At 40.4% G+C, this 23,546-nt stretch overlaps 1 protein-coding gene across 2 annotated transcripts in view; it reads right to left on the bottom strand.

Annotated features, from left to right (window-relative positions):
• Window positions 1–23,546, bottom strand: part of oca2 (oculocutaneous albinism II) — a 57,702-nt gene that overhangs the window by 22,645 nt on the left and 11,511 nt on the right. For both annotated transcript variants that reach the window (XM_008407632.2, XM_008407633.2), the window contains 17 exons: window positions 22,379–22,613; window positions 17,894–17,995; window positions 16,964–17,155; window positions 16,763–16,820; window positions 15,791–15,863; window positions 15,235–15,392; window positions 14,498–14,580; window positions 13,489–13,642; window positions 9,660–9,731; window positions 9,343–9,408; window positions 8,974–9,030; window positions 8,145–8,269; window positions 7,393–7,531; window positions 3,927–4,059; window positions 1,073–1,220; window positions 745–802; window positions 434–542 (listed from right to left, as the gene is read on the bottom strand). In XM_008407632.2, the coding sequence (XP_008405854.1) occupies window positions 434–542; window positions 745–802; window positions 1,073–1,220; window positions 3,927–4,059; window positions 7,393–7,531; window positions 8,145–8,269; window positions 8,974–9,030; window positions 9,343–9,408; window positions 9,660–9,731; window positions 13,489–13,642; window positions 14,498–14,580; window positions 15,235–15,392; window positions 15,791–15,863; window positions 16,763–16,820; window positions 16,964–17,155; window positions 17,894–17,995; window positions 22,379–22,605 (1,954 nt within the window). In that variant the 5' untranslated portion in view covers window positions 22,606–22,613. The remainder of the gene's footprint in view (window positions 1–433; window positions 543–744; window positions 803–1,072; window positions 1,221–3,926; window positions 4,060–7,392; window positions 7,532–8,144; window positions 8,270–8,973; window positions 9,031–9,342; window positions 9,409–9,659; window positions 9,732–13,488; window positions 13,643–14,497; window positions 14,581–15,234; window positions 15,393–15,790; window positions 15,864–16,762; window positions 16,821–16,963; window positions 17,156–17,893; window positions 17,996–22,378; window positions 22,614–23,546) is intronic.

Raw genomic sequence — 23,546 nt, forward strand, 5'->3', positions numbered from 1 at the left:
CCCTTTAAATCAGACCATTCTCTAAATAATATAGAGATTTATAAATATAACATAAATATAGAGATTTATATTATAAATATAATATAATGCTCAGTTTATGCTCATGCTTAAACTGAGCATCTTAAACCGATGCTCAGTTCAAGTTCCAGGAAGTCATCTTCACCACATTCAGATGCCGGAGAGCTTTCCTGTCGCTTGATTGGCTGACCACACATATTGCATGTGAAAGTGTGTAGATAGTGTTTCAGACTGAATACACAGAAGATTCAACATGAAATGATATTTCAAAGTAGCCTTTTGCAACATCTCATCCCTCTGCAGAGGGTTTTTGTCAAGATTATGGTTTGAAAACAAAACATAACCAAGTTCACATTTTGGTAGAATTTGTCTGTAAAGGCGAGAGTAGGCCTAATGAAGACAGTGCAGCACTTACCCAGCTCTAGATGAATGCTGGGAACAAAGGAGTTGAGAAAGAACATGAAGATCACCACACACAGGACGGAGGCACACTTCACCAAAAGAACTGTGTCTGTTATTCTGTGCTGTGGAGTAAAAAAAAAAGAAGATATATTTATATAATGCATATTCTCCTTGGCTTTTGAAAAGCTGATTTTTATCACGGATCTGGTGGTATTTGTCTCAAGTGAACTTTCAAAGACTTGGCCCACTTCATTACCCAGATAGCATCAATGCACAACTCCTACAGAGAGAAATATTTCTAAAAGGGAAAAATCAAAACGCCACCTTCTTCTGCAGCTCCTGAATGTTTTGTTCCCAGTTTTTATCCTCCTGAGAAATTTGTCTGTTTGAAAAAAAAATAACAGAAATAACGTGTTAATCTAGAGAGAAAATTTTAAATAATTGAATGGCATGTGACCATACTAACAACTATACTGACTGAATTTTGTGATTATTTTATGGATGTGTGAAACTTTAAAATGAGGTATGTTTGGATTTCTGACAAAAAAATACAGACAAAAAAAAAACAAAAAAACCCAAACAAGTTCTGTTATATGTGATAAACGCAATTTTGAGAGTGACGCAGAAGAGCAGTGTGGGCTTTTCGTTTAACCTCTGGAAAGTTTTCATCATCTTGTGGAGCAGATTTTCCAGGTTGAGCACTTTTTGCATCAGGAGGCATTTCACAGCTGTCTCCTCCCGGCTGGCCGGGTTAATGCGCTGAGCCGTTTGCCTCCAGACCAGGATCTCATGCTTCAGTTCTGGAGTTAGAGGACAAACAGACACATTTAGGGGAGGCAAAACACAAAGGCATCAATGCACAAGTCCTACAGAGATGTACGGAGGACCAAAAGCACCAAAAGTCAATAAATTAAAGATACATTCAATGTTAGATTAAATATATTCGACTATCTTGACTGTTAAATGAAAATAAATAAGAATAGCAAAAGGGTATTCTTATTTATTTACATCATATATAGAGGACCAAAAGTACCAAAAATCAACAAATTAAAGATGCATAAAATTTTAGATTAAATATATCCAACTGTCTTGAAGGTATAAAATGTAAATAAATAACAATTAGCTTTTCCAATTTGTTTCTTCTGACTGCAAGTCATATTAACGATCTGGAGTGGCACTGAACTCTGCACTACATGTAATCTCAATCTGTTGTAATTGTTAGATGTTTCTTTGGTTTATTATGATTTTAATGCAGTGTTTCTTTGAAAATGGAAAGTAACCATACGACTTAAGAGAAAGTTGTTTAAATAATAATATATGATGCTCAAAAAATTACATATATATATATATATATATACAAAAGGTAAAAATCCCATGTGTTTACCTTTTACTCCATATAAGTGGAGTAACTATTTATATGCGTGTGTGTATGTGCGTGTGTGTTTATTAATGTGCTTTGTAATAAATTAAATATGCAATTTTTTTGACACAAAGTGGCTTACTTTAGTAAAAAATAATTTTCTGCATGTTTATACCCCTATTTACTAGTAAGTTAAACTTAAAAGACAAAACATATGAAAAGTGAAGTGCTTTGTGTCTAACACTTTCTGTGGAGGAATTAAATCAGTCACTGAAATTCTAAATACAATTCAATTGCTAGTTTCACGGCGCCTACTGCAGCACATCATGAAGGTTCTGTACTTGTTTAAAACTTTATTCAGCTTGAACCACGATTAAATAGCGCGTTAAATATGTAATGATTCATCTTTTAGGACCAGGATTCTGTCTTCAACAGAGCTTGAACTGAGCTGAATTTTTCACGGTTTTGCTCTTCACAGCAACACAGCCATAAAGTTCGGTACATTCACAGGGCAAAACGGCTGACAGCTGAGACCGAATGAGAAGACACTGGTGGTCAATATGCTACACTGTCCCCCATAGAGGGACTAATGCAGCATATTGACCAGCCTGGGGACAGCCAACGCTGAAACAGAGATACAGCCTGAGGGTGCTGGACTCTCATGCGAACATCAGTGGGAGCTGTCTTTTTTTAGAAGGTTGCTAGGTGACCTGAACAGGATCTAAGTGGAGGAGTAAAAAAAAAACAAAAAAAAAAAACACTTCTTGTAAGCAAATCCACACAATTACCAGCAGTGGCAGGGGTGCCGGAGCCGATTTACCCACATGCTGAACGTCAAGCTGTCGGAGAAGCGGGAGAGTCCACGGGGTTGGGATTTACAGATAGGTTATCGGGTCCAAATGGGACGGGCCCCTCATGAGTGGGAACGGCTTCTTTTAGCTCAGTGTGGCAGCAAACAGTCGGCCTGCCTCTCCTTTAATGAGAGAGCTGAGGTCACCACAGGAAAGCCTGGTGGTCTCCACTTTAATGATCCCCTGGTGGGATTCTCTCAAAGCAGGGAAGAATTGTTAAAAAAAAAAAGAAAAAAGAATCTCCCACAAATGTCTGTTTTATTAGTGTCCCCATTATGTAAGTCCACAGGGCCTTGAATGGAGAGGATTACGGCACAAGAAAATATAGATTCCTGGATGGAAGACAAAGTCATTCTGCAAAGCAAATATACTCTGTGCTCCTAATTCCTTTTAAATGAGCCTCTTCTGACTCCGGACGGCAGGTCTTCAGGGACGGACGAACGCATCCGCTGCCGGATAATTAAAAGGATACATAAAAACAAGTGCGGTGCAGCGCATTAGAAGAGTTGTTGTTCAGACAGCAGGACAATAAGAGAGGAGAGTTACGTGCTGATCTCAGGCTGCACGTTGGGCGAGCGAATCGTTTGTTACCGCCAGCTAGTGGGAATGATGAACAGCTGAGCGTCAGAGTGAAAAGGCTCTTCTGACTCCGGCCTGGCGGCGCCCTGGACAGGGCCGTGAGGTCACCAGACTCCACTGAGGGCGGTGAGCCGAGGCAAAACACGCAAACGATGTTGGACACCAGCTACTGATGCTACGGTCAGCTTCTTTTTCATGAGGCTACAACAGCAGTGTTTGAAAATGGTTTTTAAATTACTTCTAGAACGTTTTTCAAAGTTCGTTGCACTGCAATCACAAATTATAGCATATTTTCAATTAGTTTAATTAATCCTGTGTAATTAATTCCACTTCACCATTTAACTTATTTGTGTTGGTCTGTTACCTGAAAAGCCAGTAAGACACATTGAACCTAAGAGTCAAAAAGTTTAAGGACTGTGTTTATGTGTTTATGTGATGCTGTCGCTGCAAACTTAAAAAAATAAATAAATAAATAAATATCTGCTGCATGTAGCATAAAAAAAATACTTTCTCTTGCGCAAACCTGTCACAATAACATCTATTAGTTTGTCACAAATACTGAAAAAAAAACTAAACCAGACTAAAAGCTGAATATATCTGTTTTTTTAATAGTTCAAACTACTGCAGAAACACAGAAGCAGCAACGTTCCTTTGAGGTTATTGCCCTCAACTCAGAGCCCATCAAACTCTTTCTGTGGTCCAAATGAGTGACTCACCAACTATTTCAATGGACTCTTTGTTGTAAAGTTTTTTGTTCCAGTAGAGCATCCTGAGGAAAGGGAAGGAGGTGAGGAGGACGAGGCATATTCCAAGAAACATGTAGCCTGTGAAGCCGGCAAAGTCTATTCCCTGCAACACGACAAGGAAGGGGGGGAAAAAATGGTTAGGATTTCACAGATCTCTCCTGGTGAAACGAACTGAGTCCTGCAATCAATTGTAGCACATAAAAAAATACTGATGATGTGCGAGATGAGCGGGGAAAAAAAAAAGAGAGTCCAGAGTAAAGCTCAGAGAAGATTTTATCCGTCTGAGTGACTTTTCAAATACGTCCATGTCAGGTCAAGTTCATCCTCGTAGCACAAAAGCAAAACAAGAAACCTGCTGTTTTTAGTTGGTCTACTCTGAATACTTACAATCCGAAATATTTAAAACTGGTTAATAGTGACACCTGCAGGATCCAAGCGGAAAATGAGACCATCAGGCAAAAATCAAATGCGACGTATTGGAGGATCTGCCGGCCCTCTCACATGACGCTCATGACGATGTGTCACACAGCCTCTCACTGTGTCACCTTACTGCTTCACTCCTGTAACAAAAGCTGCTCTCTGTCTGCTGAGATCCGAGAGTGCAAAAAACTAAATAGTCTTTCTGGTTTAGTTTGTAGTGCAAATACCTTTTCAGCACAACTTAGGAGCTGTGGCTCTGTGGGATGAGTATTGTCAGAAGGTTCGATTCCAGCCACATGTTGATGTGCCTCTGTGCAAAGCACTTAACCCCAACCCGTCTACTGATCTGCATATCAGTGTGTAACTGTGTGCGAATGGATGGATGTAAAGCGCTTTGAGTGGTCAAGATGATTGCAAAAGCGCTATAAGTTCAGTCCGTTTACCATTTTAGTACTGATGAAAAAGAACCAGTTCAGAGTGAAGGAATCTGCCAGAGACATTTTAGCTTATAATATGGAAACAATGTCTTGTTCCACTGGCAGTGAACTTCACTTATTACCAGTAGCTTTTTCACCAATATTAAAAAATTGGTGGCTTAAAAAGCACCCATTTCTTGTTGAAGAGTTACCATTGTTGTGAGTTAGTTTTGTCTTATTTCAAGTGTGCTAAGATATTTGCAGTAGAAACTAGATCTTATCTGTAAGATTTAATGTTTTTGCAGTGTGGGAATTTTTTTGTTTTTATATGAAAGTAAAAAAAAACACTAACGAGCCCATGCATCCTGCAGTTACATTTCTCCCAACGCACGGCCGGCCCAAGGCAGTGCTAGCTAAGCGGCTGCTTAGAACCCCCCACACCACCAGGGGGCCCCCAGGAGCACCAAACTAGCATGATAGATAAATATACATACATTTTAAATAACATTGAATATTGCAAACTAAATGCTGTTACAGATATTGTTTATTACAGTATTTTAGTATTTTATAAATAATAAGGATTCATTTCTTCCCGTTGACAGCTGCTGCCACTGTTGGGGAAAAATAAGATATTAAATTTAGGGTTTATCAGCTGATGTTAGTAGTTAAAATAAAATGGCACACTTAAATACAACTCTGCATTTCAAAATCTAAATGATTTTTTTTTTTTTTTACTTTGTTACTCCTTCAAGGTTAAAATCAACAGTCAAAATGGCACTGGTATAACGCATGCTAATTACAAATGATACTAACAATGGTAGATGTGTCACACACATAGACACATTGGTAGGTCCTCCCAACCCCCTTAAAAAAAAGCAGTTTAGGGCCCCAAAAAGTCTGGGACCGGCCCTGTCCCATGTGCAGCAGTGTAACCACTGGATGCTGAGCCAGACATGACGGAACGAGCATGCCGCTGCTCCTTTCCTGCCGCGTTACACCTGGGAAAGAACAAGTCCCACAGTGGACCACGAACGCCGCGGCGCACTGCAACCAACCTCACACCGCCACACACGCAAAGGGTCAAAATGTCACACGCTCTGCACTGACGCCAAACCAAGCAGCTGGCAAAATGTCACGTCTTCCAGGGCTGCGGCACTGCGGACCTCTGAGTATAAAAAGCAGAGCGGTGTGGTTTACAAAGAGGCAACAGGTCCGTGGCATTTTCCAACAGTGACAAACTGCTGATAGACTCAGTGGGACTTTCTGATGCGGTTTGAAAAACAACTTTTCCTCTGCGGATCTCAGAGTCACTACGAGCACTCTGCACTCAATCAATGTAACAAATAAGCAGATTACACTCTGATTTACGCTTAGCACCAGAAGTGACAGCATCTCCGGTAATCAGAGACGGGTCCTGAGGAGGTGCCACTCGCAGGCCACTCCAAGCCTCGCTGAACGTCAGCACACACGAGTCCATCAGGGGAAAGCGATTTGCTTAAAGGCGTCGCCATGTAAAGGAATGGAAACCGTCAGCAGGAGATTGTCAACCTTGATCTGTTCGAGTGTGTCTTATTTGAATTTGATTGTATGGAGCAGAAAGAAAAAAAGCGTTGCATCCATTTTGTATTTCCCCTCTCGGTTTCAGTGCTTTTGAAGAAGCAGTTGGAACCGTTCTGCTCTGTAAACCAGCCTAAAGATTGAACTTTTAACTTTTAACTTTTGCCCGTTCTTCTTTGCAAAATGGTTCCAATTCAGTCGGACTGCATGGACGGCGTCTCCAAACATCAATTCGAGTCTCGCCACACATTCTCGGTTTGATTTGGATCTGAACTTAGACTATGCCATTCTCGCCCAGTCTAAAGTCTAGTGCAGGTTTTCTTCCAACACTGTCCTGCATTTAGCTTCACCCCTTTTCCTGTCAGCTCTGACCAGCTTCTTGTCCCTGGCTAAAGAAAACACCTGCAATCTACCTGTGTCAGATTACGCTGTGTCAGCGTAATCTGACAGATTACGCTGACACAGCACATCTGTCAGATTACGTAATCTGACAGATGTGCCGACTGCAGATGTGCAGGTAGATTGCTATCAGGTGTGAAAACAGTCTTAGTTTACCATTCCTGCCTGGTTTATTCAGCTTTCTGCCTCTTGATCACACCCGTTCTGACTGTCTGCTCATTTTCAGCCATGCTTTGGTTCGACTCAACCCCATTGTACTTTCCTCTAATGTCACCCGTGTCGGTGTTTGAACTGGCCTCCGAAACGACGGGGACCAGTTCACTTAACTCAGCAGAGTAAACAGAAACTGAAAGCTGATTGAAAATGTGACACGAAAGTGTTACATTTACTCCGAACGGGTTCGTCATTCTTCAACCCTGAACCATCTGCACGGATAAATCAGCAATTTCCCTTTCACCATGTCACACACACGCACACACACCCACACACACACACACACGCGCACACACACACACATACACACACACAAGACTTAAAGCAGTTCTCAGAGAGTGTTTGGTTTATGTGTCAGATTACGCTGAGCCGAGCTGCTGGGTTGTTTCAGTGTTTCATGTTTAAGCTCACAGAGCTGTGAAAGTGCCTACTTCTCTGCGCAGGCCCTGGTTGGACACGATAATCACGTTGGGTGGATCTCCGACAGCTGTGGCGGCCCCTCCGATGTTGGTGAAGATTACTTCTGCAATCAGGACATGTCTGGGGTCTAGATTAAGCACCTCACACAACCTGCAAAATCACCACAGAACGGCGCTTGATTAGATTGCGTGGAGCAGCGGACGGCAGCCCAGGAGTTTAAAAAAAAACAAAAAACGGAAATGTAAAGATGAAGGTGTTACGTCCTTCATGTTGGCACTGTTTCAAAGCTGAGGAACCAGGACACGGATATTTGAGCGTTGTTTATGTTGTGACCCTCTACGACCAGCTCATTCTGAAAATCTCCCTGCTGGGGCGGAAGGTGCAACTAACGATTATTTTAGTAATCGATTGCTCTATCCAGTGTTCTGACAATTAATCGGATAAAAAATTTTAAAAAACTGGTGCATTCTGAAAACCGTTCATTTAAACACTCAAGCCTTTTTTTTTTCATTACCCTTTTTTTTGAGTCAGTATTTTTCAGTTTACGGTTAATCGATTACTAAATTAGTCGACAATTATTTCAATAATCGATTTATCGTGATTTATCGCAATTTATCGCAATTAATCCAATTAATTGTTTCACCCGTGGGTAGTTAAAACTTATTTGTTGTTGCAGGACATGTTTTCATTTTAAGAGACAATTTAAAACTTCATGCATGAAGGAAAAGCTTCTCTTTTTTTTTTACTTGTTTCTATGCTCTACCTGATGGTGACAGGAGTGAAAAGCATCATGGTCGTCACATTATCCAGGAAGGCAGACAGGATGGCAGCAATCAGGCACAGGATGATGATCATAGGCCACACCCTCCCTCTGGACAACTGGTAGGCCTGAAGAAATATCACAATGAGACAAGGTTAATGCAATAGGTTAACTAATAATGGATTATTCTGCTATGACTAGTGGCCCAGTTATGTTAAATTATCACATTTCACACATGAGAATCACAAAAAGCTTCACAAAAACAAAGTTTGAACCATAAAATATGATTAAATTTAAAAAAAAAACACAAATCAGACAGTAAATTAAAATATGCCAAAGATAATATTAACAAGCTTTTAATGAAATGTATTGAATAAGAATGTCTTCATCTGCACCTTTGTGGAGGGTTAAAAGCGACACAGTTAAGGAAATAAATATATCATTAAATAGTTAATTTTATATATTGTGAAATAAACATTCAACACAGATAACCTGAGCAAATGCAAAAGGCAGTTTCCAAAACACGATTTCATTTCTAAAAAGGGAACAATTACCCAAACCAAACCCCGACTAAAACCCGAACCCTAATTGCTGGGTTGTAAGTTTAAAAAGAAAAAGCAGAAGAAACTTTTTAACAGCAGCTTTTTATTTTGCAGCTATTTTCAAAGACACCACATGGTAAAAGGTAAAAAAATTTTTTTTTTAAATGCAAAAACACTGATGCACTTAAATGTCAGCAACTCTGAATGGACATCATATTGATTGATTGTGTTGGTTATCTTCATTAACACAATAACCATTTCTAATCGTCCTCATTATTCCATGAACTCACCTTCACCGCACAATAATCAAAGAAGCCTGTCTCTGAAAAAATGGCCACCAGCACCATCTGTGAGGAAAAAGGTCACACCGCTTAAAAACAACAACAACAACGTCACCTTCATTTTTTTAATGCAGTCACCATGGATGATAAATTGATGCGAGCTTAATAAGTGCTGAAAGACGAAAATATATGTAATCAGGAAAAGGTTAACTGCGTGGCAGCTACAATGGATTCCAATGTAAATAAAAATCCCAATTTGTCTAAAAAGAGCATTTTTATTTATTTATTTATTTTTAATACCAGTTTCCATCTGATCTGAGCTGTGACAGCCTTTAAATTCTCCATAAAAGACGTCTTGATGTATTTTGTGAATCTCACCATGCCAAACAGCAGAGCCAGCGTCTCGTAGTCGATCCACTCCACCACAGTGACCAGGCTGGGCCTCTGTGAATAAAACACACTAAAGATCATTCAGTCTGATCCGGTGTTTGACTGGCTTTCACCAACCAGTATGAGAATATGTCGATAAAAAGCTGGAGGTCTTCGGTATTTGTATTACCGATGACAAAGTGGAAAGCATTTTACTTTACAGCCATTCAATGACCAGCAGTTGTAGATCTCAACAAGCAGGTTTTAGGTTTCACTGAGTTTTACCTCAACAAGGTGGCTGATCTGAAGGCTTTTAAGAGACTTACATCACCAATGATGGCCAGGGCGGCTAAAGCTGCTAACGATCCCAACATGGCAGCCAGAGTGCGATGCACAATCTGAAAATGGAAAAGATGCGCACCTTAAGACATGCACAGCGTTAACGGTTTAGCAACATTCCAAACAGAGGTAATTGACCTTTCTTACCCAAGAATGTTGCTTGGTTTAGTGAGCAGTTGCTAATAAAAGTTTATTGCTAAAAAATAAACCGTCTAAAGTTTTGCATTGCGTGTTTGCAGAAATATTTCACAGGCAGTGGGGTGATGGGCTCCTCCTTTATAATCTCAACAGCCTAATCAGTTTCAGGAACTAAAGTCTTAAACCATGTCTGGTGAATTATGCTGAAGTTGGCATCTTAATGGATGTGTCATAGTTTTATATTTAAGGGTTAATTAAAGAGTTATTTAAGTTTTTTTGGACCTTACTTGATCAAAATTTAGAACAACTGATTAAACCTAAACCGATTATTGATAGGGTTAGGAGGTAAGGGTAAGAAACCATGTAAGTTAGGGTAAGTAAGGGTTAGGTTACATGGTGGTCCACTGCACTTGACCAACATCTTTTAAACATTATTTGAGATTTATGGAGCCTTTATTGAATTTATGAAAATAATAATTGACTAATGAATCAGGGCTGAGCTTAATTTTTTCATGAAAACGCGATTTCTTATCTTAAAAACATTCGTGCCAATTAGTGTCTTCTTTTCCAGAATAGATTTCTGTAAGAGGAACTATTTTGGTTAAGAACTGATGGTATATTTAATGTTGTTGTTTTTTTTCTTTTGCAGTCTCTTATAATTTGTTTTGTGCTGGATACCAGTTGGGTGTTTGGTTCCCAAAGTTACTGTTGTCCTTGCTGTATCTGTTTTGATTAAACTGCATGCATATTTAACGTCGGTGTTTTAGACATCCTCAGTAGAGGAGCTGATTTACTTCAGGATCATTTAGGAAGCTCACACCGAGGAAATCCTGTTCAGTACCAGGATCTAATCAAAGTCAGTCAGTCATTTTGTGGCTCTCAAGGACAAACAGCAGCAGAAGATCACTTCTCAAAGTCGTCTTCCTTTAACAGCATCCATCATGACAGCCAAGCAGACAGCTTGTGAGGAACGGCTGGAAAGCAGTAAACTAAACCACCTCTTTATTTAACGTCGTGTTTTCAAAAACAAAGATCTGCCACTTTTACTTCCTGGTTTATTTTTTTTACTTGTCAACAGTGAAAAATGTTCCCCATGTCTGGTTTCTAACAGATTGTTTTAGATTGTTGTGTTTACCTGAGACAATACCTCAAGACACAAAATAAACGCAATGTGAATACAGCAAAAATGTGTCCTGTTATCATACATGTCATAAAAAAATAGCTTTAATTTAAATTTAAATATAGCACACACGTTTTAACATTGATATTACTGCCACTATAAAAATTTTAAATATCTTTACTGTAATATTCACAGTCTTTAATCCGAATCCTCCTGAATACTCCAAATTAAACTGAACCTTATTAGGCTTTATTAATGATAAAAATCTACAGACAGTCTGAAAACTGTCTGTCTGGACAGATCTGTTGAAATAATGAATGAGGAGAAGAAGAACAAAAGCTACTCTTTCTCTTGTCACGGCAGATAAAATGGAAATGTGGCTCTTTACGTCGGTCTTCCATGAATGTTTCAATAGAGAACCCAGTTAGTGTCCAATTACCAACACCAGTGGATTCCTTTGTGATGTCCCGAATGACCAAGCAGCGCGGGCTCTCTCATTAAGACGGTCGTGTCAGGCCGAGACAAAAGCTGAGACCTGATGGGGATAATAAAGCAGCGGCTCGGCGAAAACGCACAGCCATCTGCACGGCGCAAAGGCAGAGACTTTCAACGACGGTGGACGCGTCATTAACACCGACGGCGTCTGTGCGGATCATAACTGTGCTGTCATCTCCCTCTCCTTCCCTCTTCCTGTTCTCCCTGGAACAGCTGTGTGAGTTCACGCCCTGCCAGGATCAGGGAGACGGCCTCGTTTTAATTAAATCCAAAAGCGGACTGACACTGGGGAGGGGGAAAGAAAAAATGACTGATGCACATGTGGGAAAGTTAAAGTGTCTGTCGCAGGGACGAAACAAGTGAACGGTGCCCAGAGGTTATCGTCTGTTTCCCAACACACAAACAGGCATCCCTGCTCCCCCCCCTGACTAAGCATGTCCTGCCATGCTTAGTCAGGACATGCTTGACTAAGCATAGCAGGGCATTTTCAATACTTGCCAGGAAAGTATTGAAAATGTTTTTGTTTTTACCAATAAAAGATTTCAAAGATCTGAATTTTTTTGCTTAAATGATCTGTTTAATGCAACATAATTGAGTTGAGTTTTGACCCATTCAAAGCTCCAGTATGCAACTTTTACTATAACGTTTTTTTTTGTGTTTTTTTTACATATTAGTTAAAACTGTCACCATGTCGTAACAGTTTGTCATGAGACAGATAATCTGTGAAAAAATCGACCTCCTCCGCCTCCTTCCTGACCTAATGCTGGGTCTGAAGAAACGCACCACTCCCAACCAAAAACAACTAATCAGAGCCAGGAGGCTGGTCTTAGCGCTGTCAATCAATCACGTGTACTCGCTTCTCAGCGTGCTAATGGTGAAGAAACCACTTAGTGCTACAGAGAAACTGTTTATCTGCCATCATGGGTGGCCATGCTAACCAGCTGAGCTTTCTGAGTGAGTGAGACTGACGTAATTTTAACTTTCTTTTTGTCCCGTTGCCCCCTTTAAAAACTTCTACTGGACACTGGTGTAAGACCACTTTTTTGTTTTTTCACTTTAAAAAAGTTCCTCTGTGTTCAGTGATCTTTTCTTTTCTTTGTGTATAAAAGAAAGAAAACCTTAGTAACTAAGTCATCAGTAGAGGGAGCTGTTCTCTCACACAGTTCTCCTAAACTACAACAAATGTCCACTTGTAATCAGTTCTTTGCTGCTGTTACATTACCATGAGTCACATTGGTGTTGGCCATAGTCAGACATGCATAAAGTGATCAATAGAGCTTCCCTTGGTATTTTTGACTAATAAGCTAAAAGTGAGAATGGCCACAGCCTGAGTGTAACGCCGTATTAACTCCTTTAGAGACGAGTAGTGCTTCCAGGATGTTTCTGAGAGGACTGCGTTGTTGTCAACAAGCCCACAACTGCATGACGGAAATACCTGGAGCAATATAAAACTCCATAAGCATCGAAGTATCATGGATGCCAGCTTGTATTTTATTTCATGTAATTTAAAGCTGAAGCCAGACTTTTCTGTAAAATCAAACTCGTTTTCCCACCAAACGGAACAAAATCCCAGAGATTTTTTTATTATTATTTTTCTACTTTGTTGTACATCATTACTTAGTAAAGTTAAATCTTCACATAAAACTTAATGCAACTGATTAGGGCTGAAGTGATTAATTGGATTAATCGCGATTAATTGGATTAATCGCGATTAATTGGATTAATCGCGATTAATCTGATTAATCGCAATTAACCGATTATTTTAGTCATCAATAAATCGTTAACTGGAGTTTACAGACTCAGGAAAAGGACTTTTGCAGAAAAAAGCAGTAATTAAGCCAAAACTGTAAAAGAAAAATACATGTTGCATTTTAGATAAATTGTCGATTGGGGCCACATAACAAACAGTAAATGTCTCTCCAGACAGAAGCACAGGTGTGTTCCTGCCGCTGCTGTAACAACGTCTTGTGTGGTATAAATACTTTAGGATGTCATTCTGCAAACTGTGCCACAGACAGAGGACAAAAACCCGTTCATCACCGGCAGCATAGCAGGCCATTTACCTCAAAGATGATGAGAACATAGACCCCGGCCAGGATGATTCCCGCGATAGCCACCTGCGTCTCCTTCGTAACGTAGAGCGATTGGTGGGTCATGGACAGAGGCACCACGTCGTTATCCTGCAGGAAGGCCTGAATCGTGATGACGATGGGGTCACTGGGTGCGGAAATGAAACGGCACAGCAGCAAAGAAAATGGAGGATCATTTTCTTTCATTGCATGTTTCCATAAATGTGGCTACAGGCTGTTCTTCAAGGTCAGGTGAAAATATACAGCAATTTCTTAAAAGGAGCATAAAAGTCATTATTGTCATGTTAAAGATAGCCTCTCTGGAAAGAGGAGCATTAAAATGTCAGAATATAGTGCTCTGAAAATGTCAGTGAGTTTTATTTGAATTTTATGTAACAGGCTAGAGAAAATGTGACACGTCTGTGGAATTTCTAACAAATAAAATCTGAAAAGTGTAATAAGTCTCCAGCTCCTTTAGTCAACACTGCGTAAAAGAGCCTTTATACATTTTAAGAATAAAATTCTTGCCAATTCTTCTTCTACAAAAGCAGGTCACGTTCTATCAGAGTGAAAAATATCATTTTTCTTGTCTTGCCACAAATTCTACTTCGGAGTAAGGTCAGAACAGCTGAACTCCGCTCCCGTCTTAAAGATTGCTCTGTGTTTGGCTCCATCCATCTTCCCATCAGCCCTCACCAGCTCACAGGGTGAGAGCCGCTCTGCTGCCCCAAACCAGCTCTTCAGCTCTAGTTTGACTCAGGAAAAGGTTCCAGTGCTGTGGAAGACATCCTGCCTTGTTGCAGTACAAAAGAAAGTTCTGCACAGGTTTTCTCTATTTACAAGACTACAGACTCGTCGCCATGACATCTCACATAAGGTTAGAGAGACTCCTATTGGGTCGTCTGGGAAAACAAATAAGTACATATCGAGACACTGTGTAGTTTGTTTTCTATAGCGGAGATGTATGGAAGCTTTTGCAATCCACAGTAAATCTTCTTGTTACCTGCTGAGCATCTCAAAGGTTCTTGTTGACACTTTCTGGTCACTTCGTTCAGGATGAAGGGGAATGGTCCAGTTATGAGTCACCTGGTAACAAACAGCAGAGCAAATAATTAAAATGTTCATAAATCATGATCATAAATGATCATGATTTATGACCAAACAATTTTGTTTGGTAAAATATTATTTATCCGAGTACTGTTAAGGTGAAAATCACTCAGTTAATTGGGAAACTTGCGCAAGACGAGAGCAGAGAGTGTGAGGATCGCTACGTCAAAGTGTCAGCTCTGACAGAGCTCAATACATATCTTTTTATGGTCAATGATAAAAGCATAGTAATATTTACAAGACCAACTGTGACAGCTGTGTGTAATCTGACATTACACACGGTTCATGACCATAACTGAGACCAAGACAGAACATAAATCACAAGTCAAGATTATTTGTACGGGACGTTTTAACAGCAGCGCAGTTCAAAGTGCTTTACGTAATAAGAACATCATACCAATTATGAAACGAATGATAAACATTACATGTTGTCAAATGTCATCATCAAAATCGCCAGAACGCATCACATTGATCAATGTGCCACCTACTACTAATCAAAGGCAACTCTAAACAGATGGGAGTTTAGTGCTGATTTAAAAGAACTGGATAAGTTCAGATAGTAATGAAACCAAAGTTTAGCAGGTAACATTTTCAAATGACATAAATCAATATTGCCAATATGGCCACTCTGACCTGCTGAGCACTCCTCCTCCGCTGCCCCGGCTCCTCGGCCTGCTCCACCTGGATCAGGATGAATTCCTTGGAGGTGGAGTCCGCGGCCCTTCCTGCAAAAGGCCCCGCCACTTGTAACTTCAGCAAGGCGTTATCCCGAAAGTCTGTCACGTTCATGGCTGAGAGATTGGCACCGTCAAGAGAAAAAGGCAGACACTTTGCTGACAGTAAATCTTTTGTAGGATGAAAATATCCACCATGCCCCGTGTGCTGAGCGGCACGCTTGTCCTCTTCACTGTCGTTTCTATAAAGTTCTGTTCAATATTTAATGTGCTTATTTCTTTCTGACTGAAGACTGTAACAGCAGCAAGTGTCCTCAGCACACAGGGCTACTGCGATGGTGGCGAGTTAGAGACTGATGTACGGAGGCCTTGGTCTTCTAAGTGGCCGCCACAAGTTCAAGTCCTTCCCCCATTGTCTTCCCCTTCTCTCACAACCCAATTTCCTGTCAATTCACTGTCAAATAAAGATAAAAAAGTGCTTTTAAAAAGCGTCTACTGAACAGCAGAAAGGATACAGAAGCTGTCTGTCGGAGAGACTGCCAGCATCCTCCAGGGATTGTCCCGATCCGGGTACATACTGAAGAACAGCTGAGACCAGATGAAAACCATCAGCAGCATGAGTCAGTCACAAAAAAATTGTTGCAAATTGCAAGTTATTTTAACTGAGTTAATAGATATTGTGAAATGTGACACAAGATATCTAAAGGATCTGTAACTCCAGCCTGCAAGGGCCGGTGTCCTGCGACCTTTAGATGTTCCTCTAGTCCAGCACACCTGAATAAAACGGCTGAATCCCCTCCTCAGTTTTTTATTTGCAGTACAGTCCTCCAGAGTCCTGCTAGTGACCTGGTTATTTGACTCAGGTGTGTTGAAGCAAAAACACGTCTAAAGGTCCCTTGAGGACTGACGTCATAGAACCTCGCTCTCGAAACCGAGAGCGAGGTTCGGTAGATTACACTGCTACCGGACTCCTCCACACTGCCGTTAAGACACACACACTGTTTTTGCTCCATCACTTGTAATGGAGACCTCTACCCACACTCTGGTGGATTTTAAATTGTTTGGTAAACTCCCAGTCTGGTGTGACGGCAACAGGGATCATGGCTAATTTCTCATTTTCTGAGTCAGAAGGGCCAAGCAGGGCCAGCTCATAGCTACAAAGGATGTATTTTAAGAGAAACAAGAAGTTTATTCAAAGCAAGAGTTTAAGTTAACCAATTGTTTGGCTGCTTTAGGTCAATCAAATTTCCTCTCTAAGTGTTTTTGAAAAGATTCGAATCACCTTTCAGTGACCGTGCTATGCTAGGCTAATTATCTCCCAGGATTAGCTGTAGATCTCAACCAATGGAATGATTTCAATGAAACTTTTTAAAATACAAGCAAATAAGAGCTGAAAGGATTACTAAGGATTACAGAACATTTGTTTACAGTTCGCTGCTTTAGTCTCCTTGAAGTTACTTTTATTTTATTTTTTGTAGCTAACTTACACTGGAGAGGACAACAATCGCAAACATAGCCACAACCTTGGACACTCTGAGGCAGCATCTGGAGAGAAAACAAAGACAGGACAGAGAAATAAGTGATGTGTAAGCCTGCTGTATGTCAGTGGCTTCAAACCCCGTAGATTTGACTTCAGAATGTGATGTGTCAGAATAATAAATGATGTAAGAAGAGATGGAGAGTCGTACTTTATACTGCTGGCAAGTCTGAAGCTGCGGTTGAGGTTTTCCAGCGTCTCGTACTTTTCTGAGGAGTTGGAGCGCGACAGGCTGGCCACCTCGCTGCCCAGGCGGTAACGTCTCTCTGTGTCCATGCAGCAGTTGTCCCACGGCTCCTCTGCTCCAACGAAGCTGGGCTCATGTACTGCCATGTACGTAATACTTAAAGAACAATAAGCCCATACCAGTCACCAAACGTTCAGTCCCACAGACAAGAAAAGGACAGTTCTGGGATCAAAAACCCAAGGACATAGCTTTTTTTTTAATGCAGTCACATTTGTTAAAATGCCAAGTATTTGTCAAGTAAAATGTACAACTATAACTTATATATATATATATATATATATATATATATATATATATTATATAGGACATTTAAAACAAAATGCAGCGATAACCTGGTTGCATAATTGTGCTTTGTTGATGCACTGTTTGATTCAATTTCTGGATTCAACCTGCACAGTTTGGACTCTTCCTCACGATTTGACATCTCCCGTCCACAGCGCCACACATTTAGTGTCCGATTTAGGTCACTAAAGGAATTCAGTGGCTGACTTGGATATGAGCTTGGACTATCTCTCTCTGTTGCCAAAACAATAAGGTATTTGGTCAAAACCTTGTCTGTTGCCTTCACGATTAAAGCTGTGTCTTAACTTTCAACAGTTCCTCAGGCTTGTAACACTGCATTCTGATGATGGGAAGAGGAAAAAACAAAGCTGTGTCCTAATAAGTCGGCTTTCTGGCGTAGCAAAAGTTGAAGTTGCTGAACCTTTCACAGGATTTCTTAATTTACTACGGCTTTCTCTGCTGTTACGGATGCCACATAAACATGCATGTAATATATGGAAATCTTAACCCTCAGGTAAATATCCAAAAGCAAAAGGCAGATGAACCGCTCACCTGTCATCTTGGGAGAATCGCAGCAGAGGCGACCGTTCTGTAAGGTTGGCTGAATTGACTTTTCCTCTGAGAAAGTTTACAGCGTTGAAGTTGTTCCTGAAACTAATAAAGCAAAAAGGCACAGTGAGTTGAAATACCCTGAACTACAGCTGAGCTGACTTAAACAGCACAAAACAAACTCTCTTTGTTGGCTAGTGGCTTAACGCAAAACAAACAGATCAGAAAACAGTTGGTTCTTAACCTGCTGGACTATCACAACCTCACACACGATTACAATATCTACTGTTTGTTTAACGGGATTATTTAAAATGTGTGTTCGTACCTGTCTAATAATCTCAACACTTAAATTGCATGTTGGAGATGCTGGCAGTTGCCTGGTACAACAATCCAGGTAGATGCTTAAGAAGATGTAGCATTTTGGTAAATGGAAGATTTCCGAGGTTTCCAAGCCAAACATGGCCGACATTATCCCACACCTAGCCTGCCTTCTTCTATTAGTGCCAAAAAAGGAAAGAAACACATTCACACACTCCCTGCCATTCCTGTAATGTAAAAGAAAATACAGTTTAACAGACTCAGCCACTTTCTGTCCTGTGGTCCAGTTCTGATCCTCGCAATGACCGAGGTCACCAATAGAAAATAATATATAACTTCAGCAGTTTGAGCGTCAACCTTCCCTCCGTCCTGAACTTTTACTGGTAAAGGGTCTGGAACAGGGCAGCTAACACCTCTGCAGACCACACACATCCTGGACACAGTCTGTTTAAACTTTTACCTGCAGATCAGTGCTATGCTACTCGCATTTTTTGATAAAACCGGCACTAATTCCACCATGTCGCCCTCTTTTGCAAAAGCACTGTATGTATGTACATATCCATATTTACAAGAAAGAAAAAACTTTCTTCATTGAGAGCAAAATGGAACCAAACTCAAATTCTTAATTTGTGCTCACAAGCTTAGAGAATAAAGCCGATTCCGATGCAGCCTGATCTACAGTAGATCATCTGTTAGATTGACTATGGTAGCATGTGTAAACTTACTAAACATAAAAACACATTATGTAAGTTTGATTTAAATGCATCTATGATTCTTGGCCTCTTATCCTCACTTTACGTGTTCATTTGTTGCCTAACATATCCTACCCAGTAACAGGTGCTATGATCAGTCGATACATATTTGCCTCAAACTACAATCACTGATACTAAATTGTAAGGTGTTCAATTGTGTAAAGTTGAAATGTACACATTCACAATTTTTTTGAAATTGTAAAGTGTTCAAGTTTAAAATAACCCTAAAACAAACAGGTATTAACAACCAAAAGTATGTCCAAGTTTTTATCCAACTCTTCTTTATTAAATGACAACCAATGAATGTCAGAGGAATTAGGACAGTGGCCGTTGAGGTCGTTTAACATCCACTTATTCTAGTCTCTAAACATTTTCTACTGTATTTTTAGTTCCACAAATGTATTTCGGTGATTGTTTGGCATTACATTAAGGAGTACAAACCTGACGTTTAGCTACATTTATCCGTCCTGCTCATGCCCCTGGCATCCACTCCGGTAGGCGTTACCGACTGTGCTGCAGACACTACGGTTCTTTGTGTTTGAAGGTTGTGGGATAGAGAACTAGATTACATTTGGCCAGGTCTGCCCCATTAATCTCCCACCGACACACTTACACAACTATAGAGAGATTTAGCAAAAGTCTACAAGTGTTTCCTCCCCTCGGATGTCCCAGTCCAGCTCCGGCAAAGTGCGTCTCAGCAGAGAGAGACTGAGCTTTAATGAAGCGTTTAGGAGCAGATTATGTGCTGGACAGAACAGAAGAGTGAAATTGGAAAGAATCACCTGGCTCGTTTGGGGGTAATGACTTCTCGTAGATATGCCGTACCTAGTGAGTCCTCCACAAATAAATCCAACACCTAAAAATGAAGACTGCTTCAAAAACAAAAAAAACTTTTGTGAAAGAATGGGTTGCTCTAAGGAGGTCAGAGGAAGTGAATCACGGTCGGTTTTTGAATGTTCCTTAAAGCTATAACCTCATTGAACACTTGTGACAGACAACAACAGGTCTTCCTCAGCACAACTTCCTAATTTCAAGTTCACTTTAAGAACAGTGTGTCTGGTGATGTCTGCTTGTTCCATCGACATCAGAGGATTTGCCTCAGGTTAGTACTGTGTCCCTCTGCAGAGCTCCACGGAAACAAATCGGGAGCCAGAAGACGACAGCAAATAGCCAACAAGAGCTAAAAGCACAGCAAATACTGGACAGGAGACAGAAACAAACATGGAATCAAGCAACTGTTTCCTGCCAAGTGAGTCTAATTGAACAACTGCTGCCAGCGGAGCGCCGGCCGAAAATGTTCACAGAGCTTTCAGGGTTCTGTGTGTTTTGCTATTTTCTTGATTTGCTGAATTCTTTGCTGTGGACAAACTTAAGTGTTGCATTTCATTTTGAAACCTTTTTTTTTTCTCTCTAAGTCGTCCTATGGGAGTTTCTTACATACTGTTTGGTAGAATTAGACAATGATGTGACTTCTGGTGAACCTATAAGGAACATTTGGAAGAGAATCTGGAGTGACGGATGTTTGATTTAGCGAAAACACAAATGGACATCTGTGAAAGCAAGACACGATTCAAATTTGTGATTGAAAAAAAGGAAAGCAGAACGCTGAAGTTGTAGGGAGTAGATGTGCTGATGGTTTAAAGAAAGTGTTCAAAGTAACAGGAAGTGAAGAAGAAAGGTGAATAAGACAGAGCTGATGATGAAGATCAGAAGGGAGGTTAACTTTATCACATCTCCTGCAGATTCTCTGAGTTGTTCAGGATTCCTAAAGTATTTCTTTGTTTCAAGGTCGCATGATGCACCAGATGTTTCTGTCTCCACTGGTTTACCTCCAAAACCCAAACCATGATGCTGCCATCACCTTGTCAGGAATGATGTGGGTGGATTGCCAACGTTCTGCTTTTTTTTTTTTGCCAACCTTCATCAAAGTCTGGCTTCAGTCGTGTTATATTTAGTCAAAATTCAAACTCTTCACATGGAAATGAATATTTTCATTGTTACTGAGAACAAACTTGTAAGTTCACCGTGTGTTAATCACTTGTTTTCCTTGTTAGGCAGATTTTGTACATAAACTGAGTTTGTAGAAATAGATGTTCGGTGTAACATGGTGGATTTGATCATATTAAGTTGAGAGCACTGTTAATGCCTACACCTTTTTGAGCCTTAGGATTTTTTCCTGTCATGTTTCAGTGCTTTCCTGACCCATAACCTGACATCTTGTCAGAAGCCATTATTTCCCAGCACTACCCTTCGTTGCTTTTACACCTCAAACAGGAAACTATGGGCAGTCAACACAAACCAGGCTTCTGTATTCTGATGTCATTTTACTTTTTTTATTCTCTTATCCTGTTCTGTTTGACTCCAGGACTAATTCACATTTCTGCATGTGTGACATTTTTATTTGGTTAAAGTGTGATTGTTGAGGCACATTCCAGTGCATCTGATTATTTGAAATAGTAAAGATTCAAATGCACCTGTCTGTCGAGAAGGCACACTGGTATCGCTTGTGCTTCGAATTAGTTCACAAATTCCTCAGTGTAATCCCGATGACGTCACGGCCTCGGGCTTCAGATTAGCTCTTTTCCGCCCAGGGAGTTTTCCTGGGATAGAAAGCCACCTTCACACACATTTCTTTCTGTGTGAATGTTTGTAGATCTCAAGGAATGTTGAGTTATTATTATTTTTTATTTTTTTATGTTCACTCATCCCCGCGGGATTTAAAGATTTACATTTGACCTAGTAGGAGGTCAACTGTAATGTTTTTCTGCATGTGTAATTTGAAATCTTGTTACGTCTCTAATCCAGTGAGAAGAAAGAGAGGCCGTTAATCTTGTTAGCTTTTTTCTCCAAGAAACGAAGCAAATGAGAGCAGGAAACATGCTCCTTTGGAGACGGTTCGGCTCCTGCTTTTTAATACAAAGCTCTCAAATTTTTCTCCAAATATCTACATTGAACACTTTTTCACAGTGTTTCTGATTTTCTTGAGGCATCATAAAAAAGGTAGGGAAAAATATTAGTCAAATAAAAAAAGTGTTTTTTGGGGGGTTTTTTAGAGTTTTTTTCTATATGATCAGATGTAATTTTCTCCAAATACAAAGTTGTTATTTGGAAATTACATCACTAGTATTAGTCTTTAGGGGATGATGTGGAAGGAGGGACTGGTTGCTTTTTTTGTCTGTCTGCCATATTGGATTTAGCAACATTTTTCTGACAATTTCAGTGGATGGCCAGTAGTTGGCGGCGTGTTGCACAATGCACTGGTGTCCACTTCAGTGGTCTATGAAATCCACAAGAAACACAAAAAAATGTCTTTCCGATAGCTGTCCACTGTACTGACCGCTGTGCGTGAAAGGGCTAGAGTTCACGTCAGCTGCCAGCCAGCTACAGAGAGAGAGCAGAAAGCGGTGCGGCCACAAACCCGTTCTCCTGCCGAACCGGAACCAGGTCCTCAGCATGGATGACGCACTGTCCTGCAGGCTGCATCTTCTGGGTGTCTCCTCTCTCTGAGATCCCCTGCAGCAGGCGCAGCTCCCCAAAGTTCCCCGCCACGGCCTCCGGCGACCTCAGGCCGCTCCTGCCCTGATGGCCCGCGGCCGAAGTCTGAGACATTTCAATCTCCAGGTTGCTTTTGTTCTCCAGATACATTCTGAGGCCTGAGGAGAAGAGAAGGAGGGAGAGGTTATCTCCGTTTTACCTGATGAAAAATGCAGCTCCTTCAGTCGATGTGGCTGACTGATGTCATGACAAAAAGTAAAACGAGGCATGTTTAAAAAAATTTTTTAAAGATGTTTTTAACAAGTTCACCTAGGTAGGACTAGGACTGTGTAATGTTATCGATTCTGCGATATTTATCGATATTTTCTTTTCCTCAGAAAGTATCGATTTTTCATCCACGGGTATCGATGCATTAAATCTTACTTTGAGTTTTATGTCAAATCCACATGAATTAAATGACAGCTGTCACAAATTACATTTTTTACCCAGTTGCACATGTACATTAAAAATGACAAGTAATGAAACAACCAGTTACAATTAATTAAATAATTAAATGAAACAGATCAATTACAATATTTAATATAAGTGAATAAGACAAAAAAGGTTCTTTTTCTGCACAACCAAATACACAAAGTCACACAATTAACATTTAAACAAAGCAAACGGATAACATATGTAGAACAGAAACATTTATTACACCAGTATTACACCATCAGTTCAATTAATTCAATCCAAGTCTATGGAACAGTCACACTCACTCTGTCCATCTAAAATCTTTCAAAAAATCTTAAAAATGCATAGAATCATATCGCTCGCTGAATATCGTGATGTATACCATATTGCATATCGTGTTGTATCTGTCATGTCGGTTTTAAGGTTGCGAACCCACATGCAAGAACACAGTCAGACAGAGCGAGTCAGAAACAATAATGTTTATTGAAGGATCAGGGAGCTGGTGGCGAAGCCGAATCGGCGGMCCGGTTCTTCTACTGCCAACGGGAAAAAGCAGGGTTAGCGAGAACTCAGCGGAGTTTCTCCAGGAAATGACTGAGGTGAGCTTACTTGGCGTGGAGGTATTAGGGGCGAAGCGG

This window comes from Poecilia reticulata, linkage group LG4 (genome assembly GCF_000633615.1).
Source record: "Poecilia reticulata strain Guanapo linkage group LG4, Guppy_female_1.0+MT, whole genome shotgun sequence".
Lineage (NCBI taxonomy): Eukaryota > Metazoa > Chordata > Actinopteri > Cyprinodontiformes > Poeciliidae > Poecilia > Poecilia reticulata.